The sequence below is a fragment of the Balaenoptera physalus genome (genome assembly GCF_965194825.1).
Source record: "Balaenoptera physalus genome assembly, chromosome: 4".
In the NCBI taxonomy this organism is placed as follows: domain Eukaryota; kingdom Metazoa; phylum Chordata; class Mammalia; order Artiodactyla; family Balaenopteridae; genus Balaenoptera; species Balaenoptera physalus.
The window spans coordinates 118,969,596-118,994,624 of NC_138891.1; the positions used below are offsets into that span (position 1 = coordinate 118,969,596).

Genomic DNA, 25,029 nt, shown 5'->3' on the forward strand with positions numbered 1-25,029 from the left:
AGACATTCTGATAAATAGTAGCTGTTTATGACAGGTTAAGTATTTTAGTAATAATAATAATAATGATAATGATAATAAAAGTAGCTCATAGTGATTCGTCCAAATGTACTATACACATCTTAAATAGGTGACAGATTACTAAAATGGAAAATATAGACTTAAATCTTAGTTCAATAAGTATTTTTCTAATTATAGATTTTTTAAAAAGTCATCAGCAGAAGAGAATATTAAGAGTGTAGATATTGCCAGCATTGGTGAATGAGGAAGTTGAATTTGCCTTGGGAAAGACAGTGATTGCCTTGGTTTAATTCCTATTTGGATGCCAATTTATGGATAAGTAACCATACAAAAAGGGAGTCACATTACTGAGCCAGTAATGAGAGAGAGGGAGAAAGGAGTTGGGGGTGGGGGAGGGAGGAGAGGAGAGAGGAAAGAGAAAGAATGAAAAGAAGGAAATGTAGGAAGGAGGGAGAGAGAGAGGGAAGGAAGGAAGAAAGGAAAGAAGGGAGGGAGGGAGGAAGGAAGGAGGGCAAGCAATGGAAGAAATTTGAGTATAAACAAAAGGCACTCAGAAGGTTTCCAGTTTAAAACATCTCCTTTGTATATTCCACAAATTAGACTGTCAAGAACTCAGCTTCTCTCGGAACTTTAGGCTATTAGCCATTTACAACTTACTTCGAATTAATTTAATCAGATTATCAGATTAGGATTTTGCTTAGAGCCTGCCAAAATCAGCCAGCCTGAGGAAAATGGGGTTTTGATTGAAAAGTGAAACTGACAGGAAGCTTGATTTTGAAGCACAGGCTGCTACTCCAGGAGGAGGGGATGCGGGTATTCAGTGGGTGAGGAGAGCCTGGGGCAGCCAGAGGGCAGCTTGAGGGCCCTGGATGCCTGAGGGCTGATTAAGAGAGTTTACCAAGAGGTGAGAAGTTTCCCAAGACAAACAGCATACTTTGCACTTTGGCTAAGGTCCCTAGTGGCAGTGCACATTCTTGATATCTGCTCTCATTACATTTAATCACAGTGATATTATTTGTGAGATTTAGAGGTACCACCTTCTCTGAGAGGACAGCTGAAGGTTATGAGTTTATACCTGCATGTCTGTTGAGTTTTATGTCCCACTGGTTTTGCTTATAAACTAAAATGTATTATATTTTAGACCTTTGCTCCAAGAGGCTAATGTAACATTAATCATGTTTTTAGCAGACTTGAGATTTTAACCCTAAATCCTCGTTAGCATTTCATATGTCATGTTTCACATGGGCCTTGTGAAGTGTAGACTAGATATATCAGAACTGAAACAGGCTTTTCGTTCCCACTTTTGAGCATTTCAGGCTTCTTCTGAAGGTTATAAATTTGAAATGCAATCTGTGTCATGCTGTGGGAAATACTGTGGTGAGAGGTCTGGCCAGATGAAAGTGCAAGTCTGTTTGCCATCAATGCCTTTTTCCTGAGAGACCTACATTCCATTTCAATAAATTTCTCTCTCTTCAAGTTTTAACAAAAAGTTATTATTAGAATACATATATATGTATCACATATATATGTATATAAAGTGTTAGGATATCAAATTCAGTTTTTATTACCATGACTACATTGTTTTAGATACCAGAAAAATTGTACTAACTGTAAACATTTAAGAAGTTAAAGTTCCATGAACCCAAAGCAGGTTCTTTAGAAAATAAAGTGGGAAAGATTGCATTCAAGTTAAAGAAACTTGTATTAATTTCCTAGCGCTGTCATAACAAAGTACCACAATCTGGGTGGCTTTAAACAACAGAAATTTATTCTCTCACAGTTCTGGAGGCTAGAAGTTCTAAATCAAGGTGTTAACAGGCCATCTCCCTCTGAATGCTCTGTTGCAAGCTTTTCTGTTAGCTTCTGGTAGTTGCCAGAAATCTTTGGTGGTTCTTAGTTTGTAGAGGCATCACTCCAATCTACCTGCACTGCACAATGGTGTTGTCCTTGTGAATTTGATTCTTTATATGGCTGTCATCCCTCTTCTTTCCTTATAAGGCCACTCGTCACACTGGATTAAAGCCCCACCTTACTGCAGTGTGATGATCTTAACTAATTACTTCTGCAATGACCCTATTTCAAAATAAGTTCACATTCACAGGTACCTGGGGTTATGACCTGGACTTAGCTTTGTGGTGAACACAATTCAACCCACAAAAACTTCAAACATAGGAATAAACCAGATGACAAACATATACTTAAACCATGATAAAGGAACAAATGTCCCAAATAAGAAAATCACTTAAAATTGAGTGTTAAATTATTCATTTATCACATTATTCTCAAGTCTCTTAATGAGAGTATGAAATGACTCAAAAATGTTGTCTACTCTCCAGAATATAGTTTCTTCCTGTATGTGAATTTGTATTTATTCTGAAACAGGAGGGATGGGGGCAGGGCATGACCTTTGAAAGAATAATATAGCCACAGTATATGACAAGGACTGGTTAGAACCAACTGGGTCCAAAATGGCGGAAGATTCAACTTCCAGTGGACCTTGAGCCTCATTATACGCTTATTGTAATACATTAGCATGCTAAATGACACACCCACCAGCGCCACGACAGTTCTGAGGACAACCATAAAAGGTCAAAAAGTGGGCAGTGGCCCAATTCCTGGAAATCCTTGCCCCTTCCCCAAAATAATTGGAATAATCCTCCCATTTAGCCTATGAAATTACCAGCCCATAAAAATTAACCATGCCATATTTCGAGGCTCTCTCTCACCTTCTGAAATGGCCTACACTCTGTCTGTGGCGTGTGTTCCTCTCTAAATAAATCCACTTTCTACCTATCACTTTTCCTCCGAATTCTTTTGTCGTGACGAAGAAAGAACCTCACATTCACCAGGAACGTATTGGTGAAGGCAGCCAGGAGAATTCGGTAAGCCTCAGCCTCTCTCCTCCCTTGGGCTTGAGAGGCGCCACCTTCCCGCTGTTACTGTCTCTCTAGAGAGGCATGGCCTTACTTCCAGCCGTCTCCATCTCTCTCTCGCCCTCTCTCCCTTTCTTATAGTCTGTCTCGTTTTCGGACCTATTGCCACAAAAATGTGGGCGCAGGACGAGCGTACACTGCCCCCCTCTCCGCGGCTACCCTCATAGGCTTATTATTGGTCCACCTATGCCTGTCCTTGTCTCAACTTGGTATCCCTACCTCACTCTTACTTTCCCCTTTTTTCGTGCCTTACTCTGCTGGAAATGGGGAAAAAAGAAATCTGCCAGGCATTTTCCAGCCATGCCACTAGCTCTTCCACTTCTTACTGTTTGTTACATATGCACAGGGCATGTCAGGGAAAGTTTCCAGCCATCCTCACAGGCAGCTAGGGACCCGAGCCATAGGATCTTTGCCCTCTGGGTTTGCCTTATCACCATTTAATTAACTGTTAACAGGTCCAATTGTGTAAAAATATGAAATACAGCCTTACTTAGATTTTGTGCCATGGTTATAGCTGTTGCAATCCCTTGGGGAGGCAGTTTGTGCGTATACCCCCCTTCATATTAGGAGGGGGGTGGTCCTGCACCATGTGGTTGGGACTCGTGGTGGGACCATTGTTCACCGCCTGCCTCCTGGTGTTGGGCTGGCCCCTCCAGGGTCTGCCCTCACCCCACCCTGCTCTGTTAAAGTGGAGCGGGCCACTCAAGGTGGATGGGTCATACACATGGCTGCGCCCCAGGGATACTTGCCTGGGCCATGACCCACATTTGCTGTGCTTGCCTCTCCGGGGTCACGCAATTGGGAGCGTCCTTCCAGGGTCGCAGGGCTCTCCATCCCCCTAACTACAGTCACAGTGCCTCCGCTTCAGCAGCCATATCTGCCCCTGCACCCAGCCCCACTGCCAGCCGGCCAGAGCATGTTTGGGAAGGGGGGAGGGGGAGCATGGCACTGAAGACTCAGGGGTGCCACCCACAAAAGGGAAGGGAAATGAGAGGTTTTCTTCTTTTTCACAGACCATCTCCCTTAACGACCAGTGCCTGTTTTCTGAAACTTATCACCTTTGTAGAAAAAAAGGCTGGGATTTTGTGTTAGAACCATGAGGATGTCCAGGGGAACATATCCCAGAACACAGGGATTAATCTATAGAATCTATAGAGCAACCTTCAGGGAAGTCACTCATCCTGGGTACCATGGATGCCAGGATAGGACATGGGCCCCAGGATGCTGGGGCCAACAGGACTGCCACACAGGGGAATAGCTGACCCCCATCGTGGATAAAGTCGACGCGACTAGGTGGACAGGGGCGCCTGGAAGCAGTCTTGCCTTAGGGAGACCCCACGGGGCCTCCTAACGCCAGTGCTGCTCTCTGATACAGGAGTACCCTCTCCCTGAAGGAACAATGGGAAACACCTCCTCTATCCCCAAGGACTCATCCGTCTGGTGCATTTTGAGCCACTGGGACAAGTTTCTCTAGATTCTTTAAAACGAAGTAGCTCATTATCTTTCGTAACATATAAACTTAAGGCTGATGAGGCCTGGGCAGAAAATGGGAGCCTCAACTCTAATGCCATCCTACACTTAGACATCTTTTGCAAAAGGCGGGGGAAATGGACAGAAGTTCCTTATGTACAGGCTTTTATGGCCCTAAGAGAAAACCCGGAGCTATGCAAGTCCTATGTTAGGGAACCTTGCCGGCTGAGACCCATTTGGGCTACACAAAAGCCCTCGCTAGTGGCACCCCTGGAAGAACAGGAACCCCTGACAGAAGACCCAAATACTTTCGAGGGACACATTGTATTTACAACCCACTTCATCAGCCAGTCACCCCCTGACATCTGTTGGAAGCTTCAAAAGCTTGCCATGGGGCCCCAAAGCCCTCCTAACCTTCTTATTGACACAGCTTTCAGTGTTTTTAACAATAAAGACCAGGCTGAGGAGGAAAAGAAGGAACAGCATGACTTCAGGAGGGAACGACAGCAAGCCAGTCTTTTGGCAGCTAGCATGAGAAGACCCAACCCACTTCCTGGTCACCCCAAAAGTACTCCCAGAAGACCTCCACCAGGAAAGGGAGCCAGTTTCAGCTGTGGGAGTCCTGGACACTGGAGCAAAGAATGCTCAGGAAACAGGTCCCAGCCTGCACCCAAAACGCTATGCCCATTGGGCAAGAAGATGGGCCACTGGAAGAGGGAAAGCCACCAGCTCTGAAGGGAGCAAGGAAATTCCCCCACGTCAGTCATGGCAGTGTCTGATTGACGGGACCCAGGACCACCCAAGGCTCCCGAGAGGACAGTCATCACACGGGAGGAACCGCGGGTGACCACTGACGTGGCAGGTAACCTTGTCCAATTTCTAGTGGACACGGGAGCCACTTACCCTGTCCTGACTTCTCACGCTGGGCCCCTTGCCCCTAAAACCTGCTCTATTGTTGGGGTCGAAGGAAAGCCAAAACTAAAACATTTCACCACCCCTCTAACTTGCACCTGGAAAAAGACTCTTATAACTCACAAGTTTTTTGTCATGCCTGAATGCCCCAGCCCATTATTGGGAAGGGATTTTCTCTCAGCCTTGGGGGCAGCTCTTACCCTCCCTGAAAACCAAAGCCAAGGCACATTTTTGGCTGGACTGTGTATTATACAAGATATGGACAGTCCAGCCCAAAATATTCCCCCAGAAACTGAAAAACTTATAGATCCGCAGGTCTGGGATCAGGGAATCCCAGGGAAGGCAAAGTTTGTCACTCTTATAAAAATCACCTTAAAGGAAACTAATAACTTCCCTTCCAGGTGCTAATACTCCATAAACCAGAGGGTCAATGAGGCCTCCAACCCCTAATCTCAAAATTCATTTAATACGGGCTTTTGATGCCATGCCAATCTCCCTGTAATATTCCAATCCTACCTAGTCTTCTCTGGGAACGGGAACCCTTATCGCCACCATCCTTTTAAAATGCAAATTTCAAAGAGGGGAAAGTAATTTAGAACTTGACTTGTCAAGAATAAAAGTAAAAATCCTAAGTGTCTTTTCTATAAACATTAGTAAAAAGTAGCTATCTAGATAGGTGACCTTGATTTGTTCCATCTGCCAGGAGCCCAGTTTGAATCCAACCCCTTATAACTGATGGGTTTTACACTGACTCAGGGCTAAAATTTTGAAATGGGAACTTTGAGGTTTCTGTGTCTGTGTGTTTGTATATATCTATGTGTGCTGTAGATGTATGATATTGCCAAAATTAATTCGTAAAAGAGCTCTATTGAATTGGCTTAAAGGAAATTAAGTGCTTATATAAATACTCAGGAATATAAATCTGGCCAGAATGAATTTCAGGTTCATGTCATCTGGGAAATATTCAATACTAAACTAATATCTGGTATTGAAGGTGGCTTAAGCTTGTTGGTCTGATTAATATAGACATGCCTTTAGAGTCATCAATGTTAAGTATAATACATCTATTGCAGCTAGGTTTACTAGAGGTCAAATAAGACCTCATTCTATCCATTACAAATTTGTCAACGAGAAAAGTAACTTGATGTGAAAAAAACTTTTAAGGAAAAAAATGCAAATGAGAAAAGCTTTGCGTAAACTTTTAAAAAATAATTATGTTTTAAAAATGTCTATCTAAAGTAGTCTCTCCAGATTCTGGTAACTTGAAATTCTAGAGTTGTGCTAAATTAAGTTAAATGATGAAAGTTTATTAAATAACTACGTCATTTCCAAATAAAATAAGATACTGAAACATTAATTGCTGAACATTGGCTTCCTTTTACAGAGAAACAAAAGGTTTAGGACTATTAATAAATATGTTTGGTGTCACACTGAGATATTTTCTATAAGAAAGCACATTTTAAAAAAATTATTATTTGGATTTATGTTTACCAATCTACAGAGTGCTGATATCAATGACAGTGCATGGTTGCTTAAGGAAAGTAGGATGTGTGTTTTCAGTAAAGAAAGTATGAGGAATGGAATTGCATTTTATAATATTAAGGGAAAAGGAAGTTGGCTGTTTCTGGATGGCTGTTTCTGGATGGAAAAATAAAGTGATGGATACAGAAAGTGCTGAAAGGTTGTGGAAAGGAACTGTGAGAAAAAAAAGTTTTGTGCATGGTCAGTACTGACTAAGTTTAAAATGAATTTAATTGAGTAAATGAATTTTAAAAGTAAGCTGGTGCAAAACTTGAATTTGGCCTTTCTCTCTGTTAAAAGGACAAGCTTCTTAAAATGTTAAACTGCCTTTGGTAACAGGTTTTAAACTCTTTACCTTTTAAGTGATCTGTTCTGCATTTGTCTTTGAAATCTTTTATTGTCACTTTGGCTAAGTAAATAACTATTTTTTCACAGTGACCTATGATCCTATCTGACTGTTTTAAACCCTTTCGATATTCTTTTGACAAAACTTCCTAAGTCAAATTAAATTACATGTGAAGTACTGTCAAATGAGTAATAAATCTTCTTAGGTTATATTGTATGGCAAATGTTACTAATACAGATATTCTAGAAATTATATGGAGTTCCTAAGATTCTGACATGTCTTGATAAAGTATTATCAGTCATAATTCTAGTTATTATCTTAAAATGTTGTATGTCACAACAGTAACCAAGTTTCTTTATCAATTACGCTGTAATCAGATGTTTAACCATGCCTTTTAAGTCTTTTGTCATTTATAGATATTTTTGTACTCTGATGCTGTTACAAAAAGTGCTTCATCATCAAGGAGATTCATAGGAAGGCTATGGTAGCAGTTATAACAGTTCCACATCAAGATGATGGCTATGCGAGGTTTCTAACCCATACCAAGTTAAAACAAGGAGCTGTCCTGCCTCTGGGGCCTCTAGATCAGGCATCCAGAGTTTTTACTCCCCGACAGGCAGTGTCGATCCCCCTATTCAGCCTTGAAGCAGTTACAGAAGACGGACCTTCGCCTCTCTGCTTCCCATAAAAATACGGGAGTAAAATCTCTGAGGGGGGAATGAAACAGGAGGGAAGGGGGCAGGGCACAACCTTTAAAAGAATGATATAGCCATAGTACTTGACAAAGACTGGTTAGAGCCAACTGGGTCCAAAATGGCGAAAAATTCCAGTGAACCTTGAGCCTCATTATACGCTCATTGTAATACATTAGCATGCTAAATGACACACCCACCATCACCATGACAGTTCTGAGGACAACCATAAAAGGTCAAAAAGTGTGCAGTGGCCTAATTCCTGGACATCCTCGCCCCTTCCCCAAAATAATTGGAATAATCCTCCCACTTATTAGCCTATGAAATTATCAGCCCATAAAAACTAAGCATGCCATATTTCGAGGCTCTCTCTCACCTTCTCAAATGGCCCACGCTCTGTCTGTGGCGTGTATTTCTCTCAAGGCCTCTCGCCTTCCTAGATGGCCCATGCTCTGTCTGTGGAGTCTGTGTTCTCTCTAAATAAATCCACTTTTTACCTATCACTTCATCTCCAAATTCTTTTGCAACAAAGAAAGAACCTTAAATTCAATGGGAACAATTCCATAAGCTTAAATTGGCTATTTTAAATTAACCTGTAAACATCTATATTTTCTATGTAATTCAAGATTTCTGCTTTACTTAACATTAAATGTTCCACTCAGTAATTTTCTCATTAAGTAATTCATAACATTTAGGAGTGTTTATTCAGTGCCAAGGACTGTATGGGTTACTGAGATTGAAATGAGGGATGCATAGTCCCCTGTTCTTAAAGTCTTGGGAAATGGATAAAAGCAAATTATAATAGATTTAGAAGTATGTATTGTACTATGGCAAGGCATAGAAAGAATGCTGAACTAGATTTTGGTCAGGAAACAGTCTGGAAAGTCTTCCTATTACAACCGATACCCATGCTGTCTCCAAATAGAAGATAGGCAAGCAAAGTGCTAGAAGGAAGCACATTACCACAAGTGCCCAGACAAAGGAGAGAAAGCATAACAATGAACCTAGGTTTGTGCATAGATGGTATAATGTGGATAATTTACAAAAGATGTTATTAGAGAGCTAAACAATGATTACATCACAAAGAAGACAGAGTCAGTGCCTATTGTATAATGAGCACTCAATAAATGTTTCCTTAGAGACAGTACAGACAGTGATCAGGAACTAAAGTTCTGGCATCAGATTGTTTGGGTTTAATCCTGCTCTTCCATTTATTTGAACCTAACTTAGTAGAATTAGTGCTCAATACATTTTAGTTATTAACTGTTTCTCTTTATTTAAGATCATTCTCTATTGGTTGACTTTGAAGCACATAAGAGGCTCGTTCATAGGAACTTTTTTTTTTTTCCAACATCTTTATTGGAGTATAATTGCTTTACAATGGTGTGTTAGTTTCTGCTTTATAACAAAGTGAATCAGTTATACATATACATATGTTCCCTTATCTCTTCCCTCTTGCATACATTTATAGGAACTTGATGTTAAATGTTATAAATTGGGGTTTTCTCAGGAAATATCTGCATCTGCAAACTTTTTATTATCTCTTCTCACTGATCATCATGGTGCTCTACATATTATTTTCTGTGGAAAAAGAAACAGTAAGTGAAAGAATTTTTTGTAATTCTGGCACAGCAACACAAATTGGTAAATAATTAATTATTGTTAGCAAGTATTGGAGTACAACACATCACTATTGTTTTAAGTGGTCATCCCACATTGTGCTATGAAGAATGCAGCATGACAAACTTATTTCTTAGTATAGGGAAAGGAGGAGAAAAAGAAGTAGAATATCTTAGGGAAGATTTCTGAGTCCAAATACAGAGTTTTGGGTCTAGCTTGAGTAGGAAAAGCCTCTATACTAAATTCTTATTTTTTAAATTATTTTTGTTTTTTCCAGCTTTATTGAGGTATGAGTAACAAGAAAACTACACATATTAAGGTATAAAACATGGTGTTTTGATATAAGCATACCTTGTGTAATGGTTACCACACTCAGTCAAGCTAATTAGCACATCCATCACTTTACATAGTTACCTGTGTGTGTGTGTGTATGTGTGTGTCAAGAACACTTAAGATTTACTCTCCTGGAAAATTTCAGATATACAATGCACTAATACTAAGGATAGTTACCATGCTGTACATTAGATATCTAGAGCTTATTCATGTTATAACTAAAAGTTTGTACCCTTTGACCAACATCTCCACATTTCTCCCACCTCCTCAGTCCCTGGCAATCACTATTCTACTCTCTGTTTTTCTAAGTTTGACTTTTTTTAGATTCCCCATATAAGTGAGAACACAAAGTATTTGTCTTTCTGTGTCTGGCTTATTTCACTTAGAATAATGTCCTCTAAATTTGTACACATTTTCAGAAAAGGCAGGATTTCCTTCTTTTTAAGGCTGATTAATATTCCATTATGTATTATGTATATATTTCTTTATCCATTCATCCAGTGATGGACACTTAATTTTGATTCAACTATTAGTCAGCCAGCATGTCTTATGCAATTTTCTTAAGAATAGTATAATCTCTTAGTTTTTGGCCATTTAAGATGTCTTTCTGTTGCCTTTACACATGAAATGAAATTTGGCTAGCTTACAAGTTATGATACTTTCCATTTGTATTAAATAAAAGTAAACTCTAAATAGCTTAAACAATAAGGAAATTTACTGGTTCACATAACTGAAAACAGTCATATGTAGGGTAAGATGAAATCTGGGTTTTAATAATATCATCAAGGTGCTAGGTATTATTTCTCTCTGTCTTTTGTGATGTCACTTTTATCCCAAAGCTTGGTTCTGTCATAGTTATAAAAAGGTGACTCTTAGATATAGTTGCCTGCTTTTCACATAAGAGACTAGGTCAATTATGGTCATGTGGTCCAGCTCACTCTGAACCAGTATCTGTGGTTGGAGGAATGCAGTACATCGATTGGCTTATGTCTGGTTTTCACCTAATTCTATTGGATTAAGACAGTCATAGTTCACCTTTGATCCCTATGGTTGGACCTAAATCCTTTTATTCAAAAACTAATATACCCCAATGTTACATGGATATTATTAATTTTTCATTTTGTAAAGAAATAATGTGGACAGACTATTTTTATTCCTGTGTAGAAACACACACACACACACACACACACACACATACACTTTCCTTTTCAGTTTTGATAGTGGTAAGATCTGTCCTTTAAAATTGTAATTACAATTTTTCTTTGCTAGAGTGATCTAGGTCTGTATCTTCCTCCAATAATTTTGCTAAGCACATGGTGAATTATTTAATTTAGCATTAGGCTTGAGAAAGTTCTATCTTTGATATCTTTGATTTTTTAAAAATTTGTTCTAACACTTCAGGAACATTAATTATTCATGAATTATCATTTTATTTTTAATTATTTCTATAGATCAGTTTCTCTTTCATGATATTTTTTTTTTTGCTTTCCTAGAACAAAATAAATGTTTTTGATCAGCCCACTAAAGTTTCTTTTTATTGTTGTTGTTAAGAACTTTTTTCTTCAGTTATACTTTATATTCCATGTTTTTCCAGTTGTCCCAGTGTTTTACTCAGGAACTGTTGAGATATCGTGAGATCTCTTCTGACTTCTGGCATGTGAGAATGGTTGGCTATTAAACAGAGTAGGAGCAAGTTAAAGGGAAAAGAATAAATATAGTTTTAGGAATGGAGATTGGGATGCCAATGGACATTTAGGAAATGGGACCTGGAGCACTATATAGAGGTGTCTGTGCTAAAGATTTGGAGGTTATCAACCTATTTGTAAAAATCAAGTAGATTTCTGAGTAGAGCGAGAAAAGAAAAAGGTAGCTGAGGAGGTAGTTTTGAGTAACACGTTTAAACAGTTGAAAACAAAATCAGATATATGGGAAGAAAAAAAAATATTGGGGAAACAATGTCATGGAAACCAAAGGAGTAGTTTTATTACTTTAATACATATTTCTCAAGAATTGCTTCCTGGACATTGCTTCCACACCTAAGAAAATATTGGGTAACATACCATGAAGTGTTTAATCATTTTTTTCTATTTAAAATATTTTTCTAGTGCACATTTTAGTAAAATTTTAATTTTAGAACAATTTTATATCCACAAAATTATTGGAAAGATGGTACAAAAAAGATTTCCTGTATACCCCACACCTAGTTTCTCAACATAGTAGTGTGGTATATTTGTCACAATTGGTCAAACACAATTGATACATTATTACCAACTAAAGTCCATGCTTTATTCAGATTTCCTTAGGTTTTTCCCTAATGCCCCCTGTTTTGGTTGTTGTTCCAGGATCTCATCCAGGATACCATATTGCGTTAATAGTCATGTCTCCTTAGGGTATTCTTGGTTTTGACAGTTTCTCAGACTTTCCTTATTTCTAATGACCTTGACAATTTTGAGGTTTACTGATCAATTGTTCCATAGAGTATCTCTCAACTGGAATTTGTCTGATGTTTTTCTTATGCTTAGACTGAAACAATATATTTTGGGAAGGAAGACCACAAAGGTACATTGCCATTTTTATCACATAATATCAAAATTGAATGTTACTAAAATAATTTATCACTGTTAATGTTAATCTTGATCACCTGGCTTGCAGAAGTGCTTGTCAGCTTTCTCCACTATAAACTTATAATTTTTTCTCTCTCTTTTTCAATATTGTGCTCTTTGGAAGGAAGTCACTCTGCTCAGCCCACACTTAAGGAGTGGGCAGATTTGCTCCACCTCTTTAAGGATGGAATATATATTAATTAATTTATATCAGTATGTATTCATGGACTCTTATTTTGTACTTTGGGTTATAATCCAGTACTACTTATTTTACTTTGTTGTTCAGATTGTTTCAACTTTGGCCATCGAAACCCCTTTCAATTGGCTCCTGTATCCCTTTAATGTATCTTCATCATTATTTACTTTTTATTTTTATTTTTGGCACTTACTTACTTTTTGGCACTATAAGATGCCTCAGGCCCATTTTGCCTATTTACTGCTGAGTCCTAGAATCAGGTAATTCTCCAAGGAGCCCTAGTTCCTTTTATTGGAGAATGGTATTAGAAACCAAGATCTTTGTGATGGATGTGCTCATTTGTACTGGAGACATTGCATCCTGGGCCCTCTCTGCTAACAAAGCAGCAGTTTGTAGTTTTCCACATATATGTATTGTACATATTTTGTTATATTTACGCCTGAGTGTTTAATTGTTTGATACTATTATCGATGGTATTTTTAAAATTTCAAATTCTAACATTTTATTGCTGGTAAAGAGGAAAGAAATTGGCTTTAAAATTTTTAAATATATTTTTACTAGCTTTATTGATACATAATTGACATATAATATTATACAAATTCAAAGTGTACAATATGTTGATTTGGCACACTTTTATATTGCAGTCTGATTACTACTGCAGTGTTAGTTAACACTCCATTACATCACATAATTATTGTTTCTTTTCTGTGCTGAGAACATTTAAGATCTATTCTCTTAACAATTTTCATGTGTACAATACAGTACTGTTAACCATAATCACAATGCTGTACATTAGAACCCCAGAACTTATTCATCTGCTAACGAGCAATTGGCTTTTGTATATTAACCTTGTACCCTGAAGCCTTGCTATAGTTGCTTTTTTATAAAAAAAATTGTTTGGAATTTTTCTATATAGACAATCCTATCACCAATGAATAGCAACTGTTTTATTCTTTTCCAATATTTATCCTTTTATTTCCATTTCTTTTCTTATGGCACCAGCTAGGACTTCCTATGTGATGTTGAATAGAAGTGGTGAATGGGAACATCCTTGCCTTGTTTCTGGTCTTAGGGGGAAAGTGTCTAGTTACTCATTATTGATTATGTTAGCTGTAGGTTTTTGCAGATGGTTCTCCATTGATTTGGAGAAGTTCTTCTCTACTCCTAGTTTTCTGAGTATTTTTATTATGATTGAGTATTGGATTTTGTCAAATGGTATTTCTTCTGTGTCAATTAATATGATTTACCTCCTTTAGTCTGTTGATACAGTGGATTATATTGACTGATTTTTCAGATGTTGAACCAACCTTGCATACATGGAATAAATACCACTTGGTTGTAGTATATAATTCTTTTCATACATTGTTGAATTCGACTTGTTAATATTTCAGTGAGGTTTTGTTTTGTGTCTATGTTCATGAGAGATATAAGTTTGTGATTTTTTTTTCTTATATCTAGTTTTAGCATTAGAGTAATGCTGGGCTCACTGAATGAGTTAGATAATGTTCCTCTGCTTTTAATTATTTATTTTTTTTGAAAGAGACTGTGGAGAATTGATATTATTTCTTCCTTTAATGTTTGGTAGAAATCACTTGTGAAACCATTTGTATCTGGTGATTTCTTTAAGGAAAGGTTATTAGTTATTAATTCAATTTATTTATACATATAGAGCTATTCATGTTATCTATTTATCCTTGTGTGTATTTAGATTGTTCTTAATCCTTCTGAAACTATAAAATAAACTTGATAAAATTTGAAAATGCCTACAGAGATTGCCTCAAAAAGCAGATTTATAGATCTAGAAAATAGAATGAAGCAGCAAATGGCTTAAATAAAAAAAAACTTACAGTGGGAATGTGAAGTCCGTTTCAAAATTTTAATCAGATCAGTTAGAATAGGTCATCATCTTTCTATTACTTAAATATTTTTGTCTGTTTGTTTGTATGTGTGCTATGAGTCTGTGTGCATCATCATTTGTTACCCCAGGTAAGAACTTAATTTTATTTTCTATTTTGATAATTGTATATTGTGTTATGTTTTATTTTAAATCTTTACACGGAAATATTTACTTAGTCATTTAAGATCATTTTCCTTATACTAACTTGATTCATTCCATTCCCTGATCACATTTAATTTACATTTAACATTTCTTTGAAGTTGTTTCTCAATGTTTTATGGATATTCTCATTAGGAAACAGGTGTTCAAAGTACTGTGTTATTTACTTTGGAGTAATAATGGGCTTTTGTGCACAATGATGCTGTCTTGGATTTTATTTTTTAAATGTTAGGATTTCAAGAGATACATGGTCTGTTTGGTCTCAACTAGTATGGAAAATAATGGAACTGCTTACCAAAAAAATAGGAGGAACTAGCAATCATAATTTCACAGAAATAATGATGTCTTTAGGCACTTTAAGACAATGACATCATGAAGCTGTTGGGTGACCAAAAATATATTATTTTTTACAATACAGTAACTTGTTTATTATAAGTACTTGAACATGTGATAATTATCAATATTGTCATAACATTCTATGGCATTTACTAAACCACTTGACATTACCTAATGCCTCAGCATTCTGAAGTGCTCAACAAAAACAGTGCCATTTTCTTTAGAATTGACTGTTCAGCTATCAGTTTGCTTACTAGATAGAAACATGAGATCAGGGGTTGTTTTTTTGTCCCACACAACACTTAGCGCAGTGGTGCCCCCACTGAACACACACACAAAGTCAGCATTAAATAGAATTTTTGAGAGGATAGGTGAATCAAAAGATGAATGAACGCTCACATCCACATCAGCTGGTGGGTAAAACAACATCTCATTGCTTTGGTAACATCAGTCATCTTTTCCTTACTTCTTCTGGTCAGGTATATTACTTGGATAGTGGCTTCTTCTTTCTCCTTCTACCAACTCTACATGGAGATCTCATTGATTCTTACATAGAGGTTGATAACCTAATCAACAAAGCAACTAAATCATCATATTCATGGGTTCTGCCCAACTTCTGGGGTGGTATACAAGTGTTTACCAGGGAGTGGGAATCTTAGGGCTGTCTTAGAATTCTGCCTGACACAACAGCAGAAGTATTCCTACTCTAATCCATTTCCCATCATTATCTTGCTGCTTCCAACTTTATGTAAGTGGAATGTCCATTCTTAACTATCTGGACAAATATGGCTTCCTTTGGGGATATTCTGATTAACCCCTTGACTTATTCTATCTTTGATTATTTTCAGTCTCACCTCCTTTGCTTTTATCCAGACTTTCTTGCCAGGCACCCACATTTCTTTTCCTTCTTCCTTTAGAGTCTATTCCCTTTGTAAAAGTTATTTGAACTCTCCCCTTAGAAAGACTAGCCTTTTATATTTCCACCTCTTGATATGAAATTTTTATCTAGTACCAGGCCTCAACTGTAAGTTGTCCATGGATCAAAACTATCTTGCAAAATCAGAAGTCTACATTCCATTTTTTATTGTCCTAAAGGAAAAGCTAAGTACCTATTTATTCCATAATTCTTTTCAAAGTCTGTGCCTGTTAATTGTGCACACAGCATTTTATTATGTACCAGACAATGACTTAAGCATGGTATTCCTGTTCAAAACATGAAAATGAGAAGTATCATGAAAGAATGGCAACTGTGTCATATTTTTCTTCATTCTTAACACCATGTACAGCTTTTATATAAAACTCTGGCACACATGTAGTTTTTCCTCTTCCTGAAAAATGCAAATAATGTACACTTCCTTCATAAATTACATGCTCTATTGACTAAAATCAAACACCTGAGTATTGAAACAAATTGTAATCAACGATAAGATAATTTTTCACTCCTTTTTACTTAGACATTGTATTAGTTTTCTCAGGTTGCCATAAAAAATACCACAGTCTGTATGGCTTCAAAAACAGAAATTTATTTCTCACAATTCTGGCAGCTAGAAGTTCAAGATCAAGGTTCCTGCAGGGTTGGTTCCTCCTGAATCTCTTTCCTTGACTGCAGGTGGACTTCTTCTCCCTGTGTCTTTACATGATCTTCCCTCTGTGTGTATCTGTGTCCTAATCTCTTCTTGTAAGGACACTAATTGTATTGCATTAGGGCCCACCCTAATGACCTTGTTTAACTAAATCATCTCTTAAAAGTTCACATCTCCAAATACTGTCACATTCTGAGGTTCTGAGAATTAGGTCTTCAATGTATGAATTTCGAGGGAGGGGAACACAATTCAGCCCCAAACACTCGTGATGTGAACTAACTGCTTTGTGCACAAGTGTCTAAGGAGAAGATAGCAGTGCACAATGCAGTGTAAGAGAAGTAATTACTGAGATGAACAAATGTTACTACAGGGCCACCATTTTATAGCTACTGCAGAAGTACATGGAGCTGTGTAATTATGGGTGATAATTTTCTTGGTAGATTGTAATAGACTATTCAGAGAAACCTGTTGAATATTTTCTTGGATTGAAAGAAAGAGGCACAGAAGAAACGATTTCCCAGCATTTTATTTGATTCCATGAGACTTTTTAGCAGCTAATTATACTCTGCTATGTAGGAAGCCAGATCCAATGGGAATCTTTTGGGTTAATATGTGTATTACTTTCAGGATGAGATAATAACTCACCTGTTATACAATATTATCTTGACATGCATTTTTAATGAATTAGGTCTTTCAGTTTATGTGCACGCATCAAACCTAATAGTTCAACCTCTCTATAAGCATCTTCACCACTTTCTATCTGAGAAAATAACATTTTATCATAAAATGACAATTTTTGTAACTTTGATCTCTCATTTCTAAGATAAGAAAACAGACATATTATTTTGGGGGCAGAAATAGAAACAAAGTAAACTCTCTGTTAAAGCAAAAGAAACAACTTTTTGAAACTATCCCTGGACGTACTTTTACAGTATATCAGAAATATTTCTTTTTTGGTCATCTTCTGACTGTAGTGTGAACCAAATTAGTTATGTTAAAAAAAAAAAAAGTCTTACTGGCTACTTGCCCTAAATGAAGAGACATCCTTCTACCCCCAAGCAACAACAGAAACTAAAATCCCTCTGTCTTCTCTCACCATTGTTGTCCGTAATTAGGAATTTGGTCAGGAGTAAGAATAACTTGGTTATACTCCATGTTACCACACTCCTCTCAAATTCTCTACCTCTTCCACATGTTGAATGACTTCCTGACTCATTTTCTGCATATATGTAATGTTTGTCTCCTACCTTGGGTGCAACAGCTCTTAGTTATCAGATCTCTCCTCCCTGATACATCAGATAATTTTGACTATTATTTAAATTGTGCTTCTCCTGACTAACTTCTCTTTAGTTTCCTTTTCACTTTAGACTACCAGTGGGCATGTTTTAATCTTTTACAACTCAGGATTTATTTTCACATTCAGCCTAATAGCTAAATAAGCTTAGAAATTTAGGAAAGATAAATCGGACCACTTTGTACTTTTCCATATAAGGAAAACAAACTACTTGTGTGCTTAGATGTTGCTTCTGGAGGAACTTTCCAGAGCATTAAGCAGTAAGTACTAACTCTCAGAATGATGTGAGTCTCTGATCCTGTGATACCAACTTTCCATCTTGGTAGGGCCAAAGAAGTTTGGATTGGGTTGAATGGGTACCATCTTTGTTCTTAGAAGTGCTTGGTATAAGTCTTGTTATTGTTACACACAAGGGTTATTTTAGTGTTAATTTGAATACATCAGAAGAATTTATGTCAGAATTTCAAAGAAATATATGAATCTCTATAACCTTCAAATCTCAATTTTCCTCTGTGATATAAAATATCACTCTTCTTTAAATAGATCGCAGAATTATTCCAAACTACAAGATCCAAACGCTGAACAACAAACAGTTCATATTTACCACGAGGAATAGGGTTAAATTTTGCTCTCCAATGACAAATCCCGACCCAGAACAGATTTTAGCCAGGCGGCTAGCAGAGCTCGCTGGGTGAACTGCACAAGCCATGTTGGGTGCAGAGCTCAGAGCCGGAAAGCAAACAGCTGCTGTAGCCTGATTTGAGTTAAAATAGTGTGAGTGTTTAGTCTGGCGCACGGCTTCAGGGGAGATTGGCAGCTGGGTCAAACAAAGTCCTTCCATTGGCTCTCTTCCCAGGCAGCTTCTGCTAGTATTTAGGTACTAGTGCAGTGTAGGGCCCTTTCTCAGGCAAAACCTAACATCTGACCGCACCCTCTTTGCTTTTTCCAAAAAAAAAAAACCAAAAAACAAAAAAAAAAAAAAAAGAAAAAACGCTTCTTTTTCCTTCTTTCGTTAAGATAAATTCTCCAGTAGACAACCTCTCCCACTAATTGTGTATTAGCAATGTATTTTATCTTGAGAGCTGGCGCACTGGGCTCTCAACGTGGTGTGGAAGGCAGCCTGTTACAGTGCTGGATTCATAAAAGGCCCTTTATGGTTTGTGAAAGAATATCTGTGTGCTTAGGCAGGAAACTTTTTGATCTGCAGAAAAGCCAGAAGACATCTAGGTAAGGCTGCATATCAAATCTACTTTTTTGGGGAAAAGTTGGGCAGTGAGAATGATTCATCACAAGCTACGTGAGTTTGTGGAGTGTGCCTGTTCACTTTTGTAGAAGTTTAAAAGGTACTATTTGTTTGCTTATTTTTTGTTTGTTTATTTAAATCTTAAGGGAATACTGTAGTCTGCATTTTTAAGATTTTGTTTTCTGCTGTTGAACTGATTATACTGGATATAGGGTTTTATTATATAGCAAAATCTTTGTAAACTGCCGTAGAAAGAAAGTGTATTTAGAAGGGAAATTGACAAGTTTTAAAGAGTAATTGTACAATCATTTGAGGACAGAGGAACGCTGCATTAGACTAACAAGGGTTTAATTACCAAAAAAAGTTTAATGTTGCTTTGGAAGGAATATTAAGTAAGTTGTCTTTGTCTCTTACTTTTTAATTTTAGTCGCTGATTTAGCCTGTTGGGTCACATTTTTTGTTAGTGCTGAAGGCTGCCATGAATCCCTAATGAGGCCCCTTTGCACATGATTTTGGCACTTGGCCAAAATCAACTTCCCAGCGGCAAGCTTTCTCTAAAGAACCTGGAGCAAAAAAAAAATTTTTTTTTTATTAGAAATCATGTCTGAGAGCTGCCATAACCAGTTGTGTAGGCATGTCAAAATGACTTTATACAGTAAATATGAAACAAACATTTAAAAAAATTTCCTTATATTGTTGCTTTGAGAATTATGAATTCCTGCTTGTGGCCACCTAAAATACGTTATAACAAGAACAATCTTCAAGAAGAAGGTTTACCGATTTTTTTGTTTTTCTCAGCAGACCAGAGTAGGGACGGTCATCACACTGAGAAGTATACAGTACGAAAGGGTTATTCAAAACACTTCAGGATAAATAACAGATGAATTCTTAAAACTGTTAATCTCTGTAAGTAATACTCAGTGAACAGTAAGTAATGAAGTTTTCTAGAAGTTTCGCTGTGCGCACAATTCAGCTTAACCTTTTTAAAATGGGATTTTTGTATATTTTAAATATCATGTTGTTTGGGATTCTAAAAAGTGTTGGCACTTTTTGTATAATTTTAAAAGTGTATTAGCACCCTGATGGTATTTATAACAAATGTTTTAAAAGTGCTTGATATATAAACATGACTGAATGACTTTAAATAATTGTATTTAATTGCTGTTTTGCAATAAAAATGATGATTATTTTTTTAAGAAAGAAAGGTCAAAGGCACTTTCATCTAATTTTTGGAACTGTCAGTTTTTATTTTTTTTAACTGGCTTTTGTCATGTAAGCCGATACGTTACTTTATACTCCAGTATTTTAAGAGTTAAATTCACAGGTTGCAATGAAATACCTTAGTAATCAGATATTAACAACCTCAGATTTTATGTAACCATTTTCAGCAATATATTTAGACATTAAAAATAGACACACTGCAGTGTATTTAAAAGCAGAAAAGTAGGATCTCGGTTGCTCTGTTTTTTTTTTTTTAAGAAATCCTATTATACTAAATGCTATTTTGCCTTATATGTTAGTCTGTGGTAATCTAGAGTGAAACTTTATTTTTCACTTTACAATAATCATATTTCTTTTTAAAATATTGATGAGAGCCTGATTTATTCTTTAAAGAAACATGAGTTAGAGCTGTCTTACTAGGTATGTTTTTCATATATTTATCACTATGTTTATCTTCTCTTTTTTATTACACAGTGTAAAAGATTGCTAATTGGGGTCATAGAAAAAAATGAAAATTAACTTTAAGTAAATTTTAGCATTAGAAAATGCATCTGATTTCTTTCAGATCAATTTAAATATATATATAATTTATGTATATATAAAATATTTTTTGGTATTGCTGTATTTACATTGCTATTAGTTGCACTGAGGCATGGAGTGTTTGAAGTTACCATATCAGTCAGCATTAAAATACAGAGATGCTATAAATTGGGAAAGGGCAGTACATGTCTGCTATTTATAGATATTTACCTGGATAAGTTCTGTACTTCCATGTGAGTTCGCAGTTGAATTCTCATTTAATGTAATCTTCGATATTCTTAAAAAAAGAAGTTAATATATAAGTTAGATATTTCAAAATTTGCATAAAGCAGGAACATTTTTATCATTTACTATCATCAAACAGGTGCAGGAAAAATAAGATAGCTTGCTTATTCAGCAGGGTTCTTGCTTAAAACATTATTTTTGAATTCTATTTTTATTTTAATCTTAGCTCTCATGCATACGATATTGTCTTCTGTTTCCATTTTTTATTTTTTAATTAATTATTTTGCTTATTTGAAATTGACAGAATGTTTCTCTAAAATATACTGAAAAATGTTTCAACTGATGATTTTAGCTGTTGTTGTGGGGTTTTTTGGTTAATTAGAGGCCATAGCAAAATAAATGCCATAAAATATCGAACTTTTAAAGTACACAGATACGTTAGTTTGTGAGTTCCGAAGAAATTTAATTGTATAAAATTACTGACAAATACTTTTGAGTTGAGGGAGAAACAAGTAACTATTGAGAAAAATTTAAGTTATACACTTTAGCTAAATTTACTAAGAAATTTACTGTCTTTTGCTATAGCTATGAATTGTAATTGCATATTTCAAAAGTGTAGGCTTTTTAGCAGACTTATTAGCTAATTTTCCTTTTGGGACCATAAATGCAAAACACTGATTACATTTTTTCACTGAGTTGACATTTTAAAACAATATTCAGGATACAATTACTTTTAAAAAGAAAAATATTTTGATATTTTTGTTAAATTTATTTGCAAAGAACAGTTGGAATAATTTGCTTTATTCAGCATTTTTCCCAATCTGTTGGAAGTACTAAAACCTATTCCACTTTACCATACGGAAACTACTTCACTCTTCAGAGAAAGTGAATTTCATTTGTAGTTGTCAATTTAGATTATGGGCCTTTACCGTTTTAAGTGTGACAGTGTTTTGGTTTGTTTCAATTATGCAACAGGCACATAAAATGCTTTCTCCCCTCCCCCCCCCATTTAAAAGAGCTCTTAAATAATTAAGTATAAAATTTAATTCTTGTTGAAAAGGAAACTTTAAAACTGCAGTGTTTTATCCACGATTTTTAAAATGTGAGAAATGTTACGACAGGGCATTTTGGATGAGCATTTTATCCGTTAAATGAAATGCTTTGTTCTAAATGGTAAATTCCAGCAATGAGATAAATATATCACTGCATTAGATAGAATATAAGTGTTGAATTTTGGCACAACTTCAGTGACCTCTGCCATAAAAGATTGATATATGTGGGATGATCTTGGATTTGCAATAACAAACGTAGGTGGTGAAGCACGTGAGAAACCGACCTTTGTTGTTTTGGAGGAATTATGTGCTAAAAGTCAAGAGATACTTTTCGTGTAAACTGCTGATAAATATTTTGTCATTTAATTAATAAAATAAATCTTGACCATTAAAGAATTAATTACAATTTAAAAAATGCATTCATAAGACTTTTTTCACAGAAGTAACTGCAGTGTATCATTCTTTTATGAGATGAACAACTGTCATATTTCCACGCAGCTAATATTTAACTACAAATTAGATAACCAAGTAATTTTTTAAATGTTATGCTTTGATTTAAACACAGTTAATAGTGAATAAAAATAATGTTCTCTGGTTTTGACTTTTTCATATAAAAGAACGGTTGATTTGCACTTGTTGCATTTTTTACTTAATAATGGTTTAATTTTTAGATTATCATAAAGTAAATATTGCTATTTGATATCGTTTTTAAACATGGTAGGGTTTATTTTATAAGCGACCTGACCTAGTATATATTTAAACAATGGTTATTTATATTTAGCTGTATAGTCCTCTTTCAGAGTCAAGATCAGCAAAAGGCCTCTTTTTTGGTGCTCAAAATTTTTTCTAAAAAACTCTTTAGTTTTTAGTTTTCTCTTGTTTATGTGTCCAGGTACGTCTGCCAACCTGAGTATCTGCCTACATCCTGAGATATCTGTCTTGTGAGCATTAGGCCAGAAAGTGTAGTAGTAGGCTCTAGGTTTATTCTTATTCCATATTCCGCTGAATAAACGAAGATTTTGAGTTTCTTATTGAAAGCTAGTCTATATATATGAGTCAGTATAAAGATCACATCAAATCTGATGCTTTTGCTATTTTGAAGCACTGAATATCCTGTGGAAGTTAGTGGTCATTTACATGTTTGTGTAGTGATTCTAAATATATGATCATTATTAGTTTTAAAGATTTACTAATTTATAGGAAATGTAGAATGCCATCATTTGCTTAAAAATTATTAATATTTACTAATTTTATAGTTGCCTCCACTTTGCTATTATTGAAATGTTACATAATAGTTCTCCTTAAAAATATCATGAGACTAAGTCGTGCCTTGCTTTCCATTTCTCCCATTAACTTAAGAGGTCATAATGTGTGTGTTGGGGGGTGCCTGAAAATATTTCAAATTTTTTTTTCTTTCCTGTGATTATCAACTACTTTACTGTTTGCAGAGATTTTGAAAGGAATGATTGTGTATTTTTTTAATGTTTATGTAAATGTGAGGAATACATGGGCTTTCTGTGGACTTCAGTTTAAAAAACTAAAATAGAAAATAAGATGAAGATTAATGACATGGTGTATTTTTATAGAAACTAATTACAACTTGCTATTCATACATAAACAACAAACTGGAAAGATACCCAGTGGGCTCTGAGAGCAGCCTTCACTTAAGAACTGCTGGGAAAGTGGTGGCAAAGGGATGATTTTGGTCCGGTCTGTATGATCTATGGTGTTTCAGGCCCGTGCAATCATTTCCCTGTTGAAATCCTCTAGCCTTGCTTCAGAGCCCCCATAACACTAATCTCAGAAATGTTTACAGAGAGGGGTTGCAGAACACACTCTTTCTTGTTGTTCACTGGAGGGTCCGTGATTGGGGTTTCTTTGGCAAAGGCAGTGTTCTTCTCTGTATAGTGATTTAAAAAAACAAAATCACAGTTTGGGTAGGTCAGCTCAATCAGTTGGCCAAATCAGCATAATAACCAAGCCAACTCAGCCTTAACAAGGATAATTAGTTTTTCATTCTTGCCTAAACCTGGGCACTTTCCTGAAGAATGCGGACAGTTGTGCATGAAAGGTTGAGTTGCTGAAAACTGTACAACATGCATTTTCTAGTTGTGAATTAATAAACTGTGTTTTGTGATCAAAATAGTTTATATCAATATATGTTGTGTGTCCAAAATATTTAAACAGTGAAAGAAGCAACCTTCCTGAAATTAAATGTGGGATTAGCTTTATTATAATTTTATTTGAGATGTCATCTGAAAATTACTTTTTAAAAGCATTTTTTTCTATTACATTCTTCGTAAGGCATAATGATTTAGATATGAATTTTTTGCTAGTGGAGCAGTTTTTGAAAATTATATGTATGTTGCCAGTGCTTATTCTGTAGGATTCTAACCTGATCACATGTTCTTTCCTCTCCATTCCTAGGGTTCATTCATAAATATTCTCTGGAGGGATTTTTTGTTTTTGTCAACAGCCAATTTTAGATACATTTAGGTAGCTTGACAGTTAAAAAGTTGATGCACAGAAAATCTCTGTTCAAGTGTGATTTAGCTATTTCTAAAACATGTTCGATTGTCAGGAAATGAATCAACAAGGATGTAGAAATAAAGAACGATTTGTAATTTTGGCAGATGAAACAGAGCAATAATCAGTTCAGAATATTTATAGAATGATAACATTTTTCTATTGACATATTTTGTGCCAACAAATTTAATTTAGAAACTGCTATTTGTTACTAGAAGCCAGTAATTGACTTTGGTAATCAACAGTTCAAAATGTCTGATGTAAGACAAAGGGCTTATTGAATGAATTGGTCTTAGATAAAATGTAAGG

The 25,029-nt window shown here is 35.9% G+C and overlaps 1 protein-coding gene and 1 long non-coding RNA gene across 2 annotated transcripts in view; one reads left to right on the plus strand and one right to left on the minus strand.

The window, feature by feature from the left end:
- Window positions 1-2,001: 2,001 nt before the first annotated feature.
- The window catches only part of LOC309660133, an 83,449-nt gene continuing 60,421 nt past the window's right edge, over window positions 2,002-25,029 (minus strand). Inside the window, exons 2-3 of the long non-coding RNA XR_014263176.1 lie at window positions 21,128-21,194; window positions 2,002-9,473 (exon numbers count right to left, since the gene is read on the minus strand). This is a non-coding gene — a long non-coding RNA (uncharacterized lncRNA). The remainder of the gene's footprint in view (window positions 9,474-21,127; window positions 21,195-25,029) is intronic.
- The window catches only part of LOC309660105 (uncharacterized protein), a 224,422-nt gene continuing 208,874 nt past the window's right edge, over window positions 9,482-25,029 (plus strand). The window contains exon 1 of the mRNA XM_082460655.1: window positions 9,482-19,140. Within this exon, the coding sequence (XP_082316781.1) occupies window positions 18,977-19,140 (164 nt within the window). The 5' untranslated portion in view covers window positions 9,482-18,976. The remainder of the gene's footprint in view (window positions 19,141-25,029) is intronic.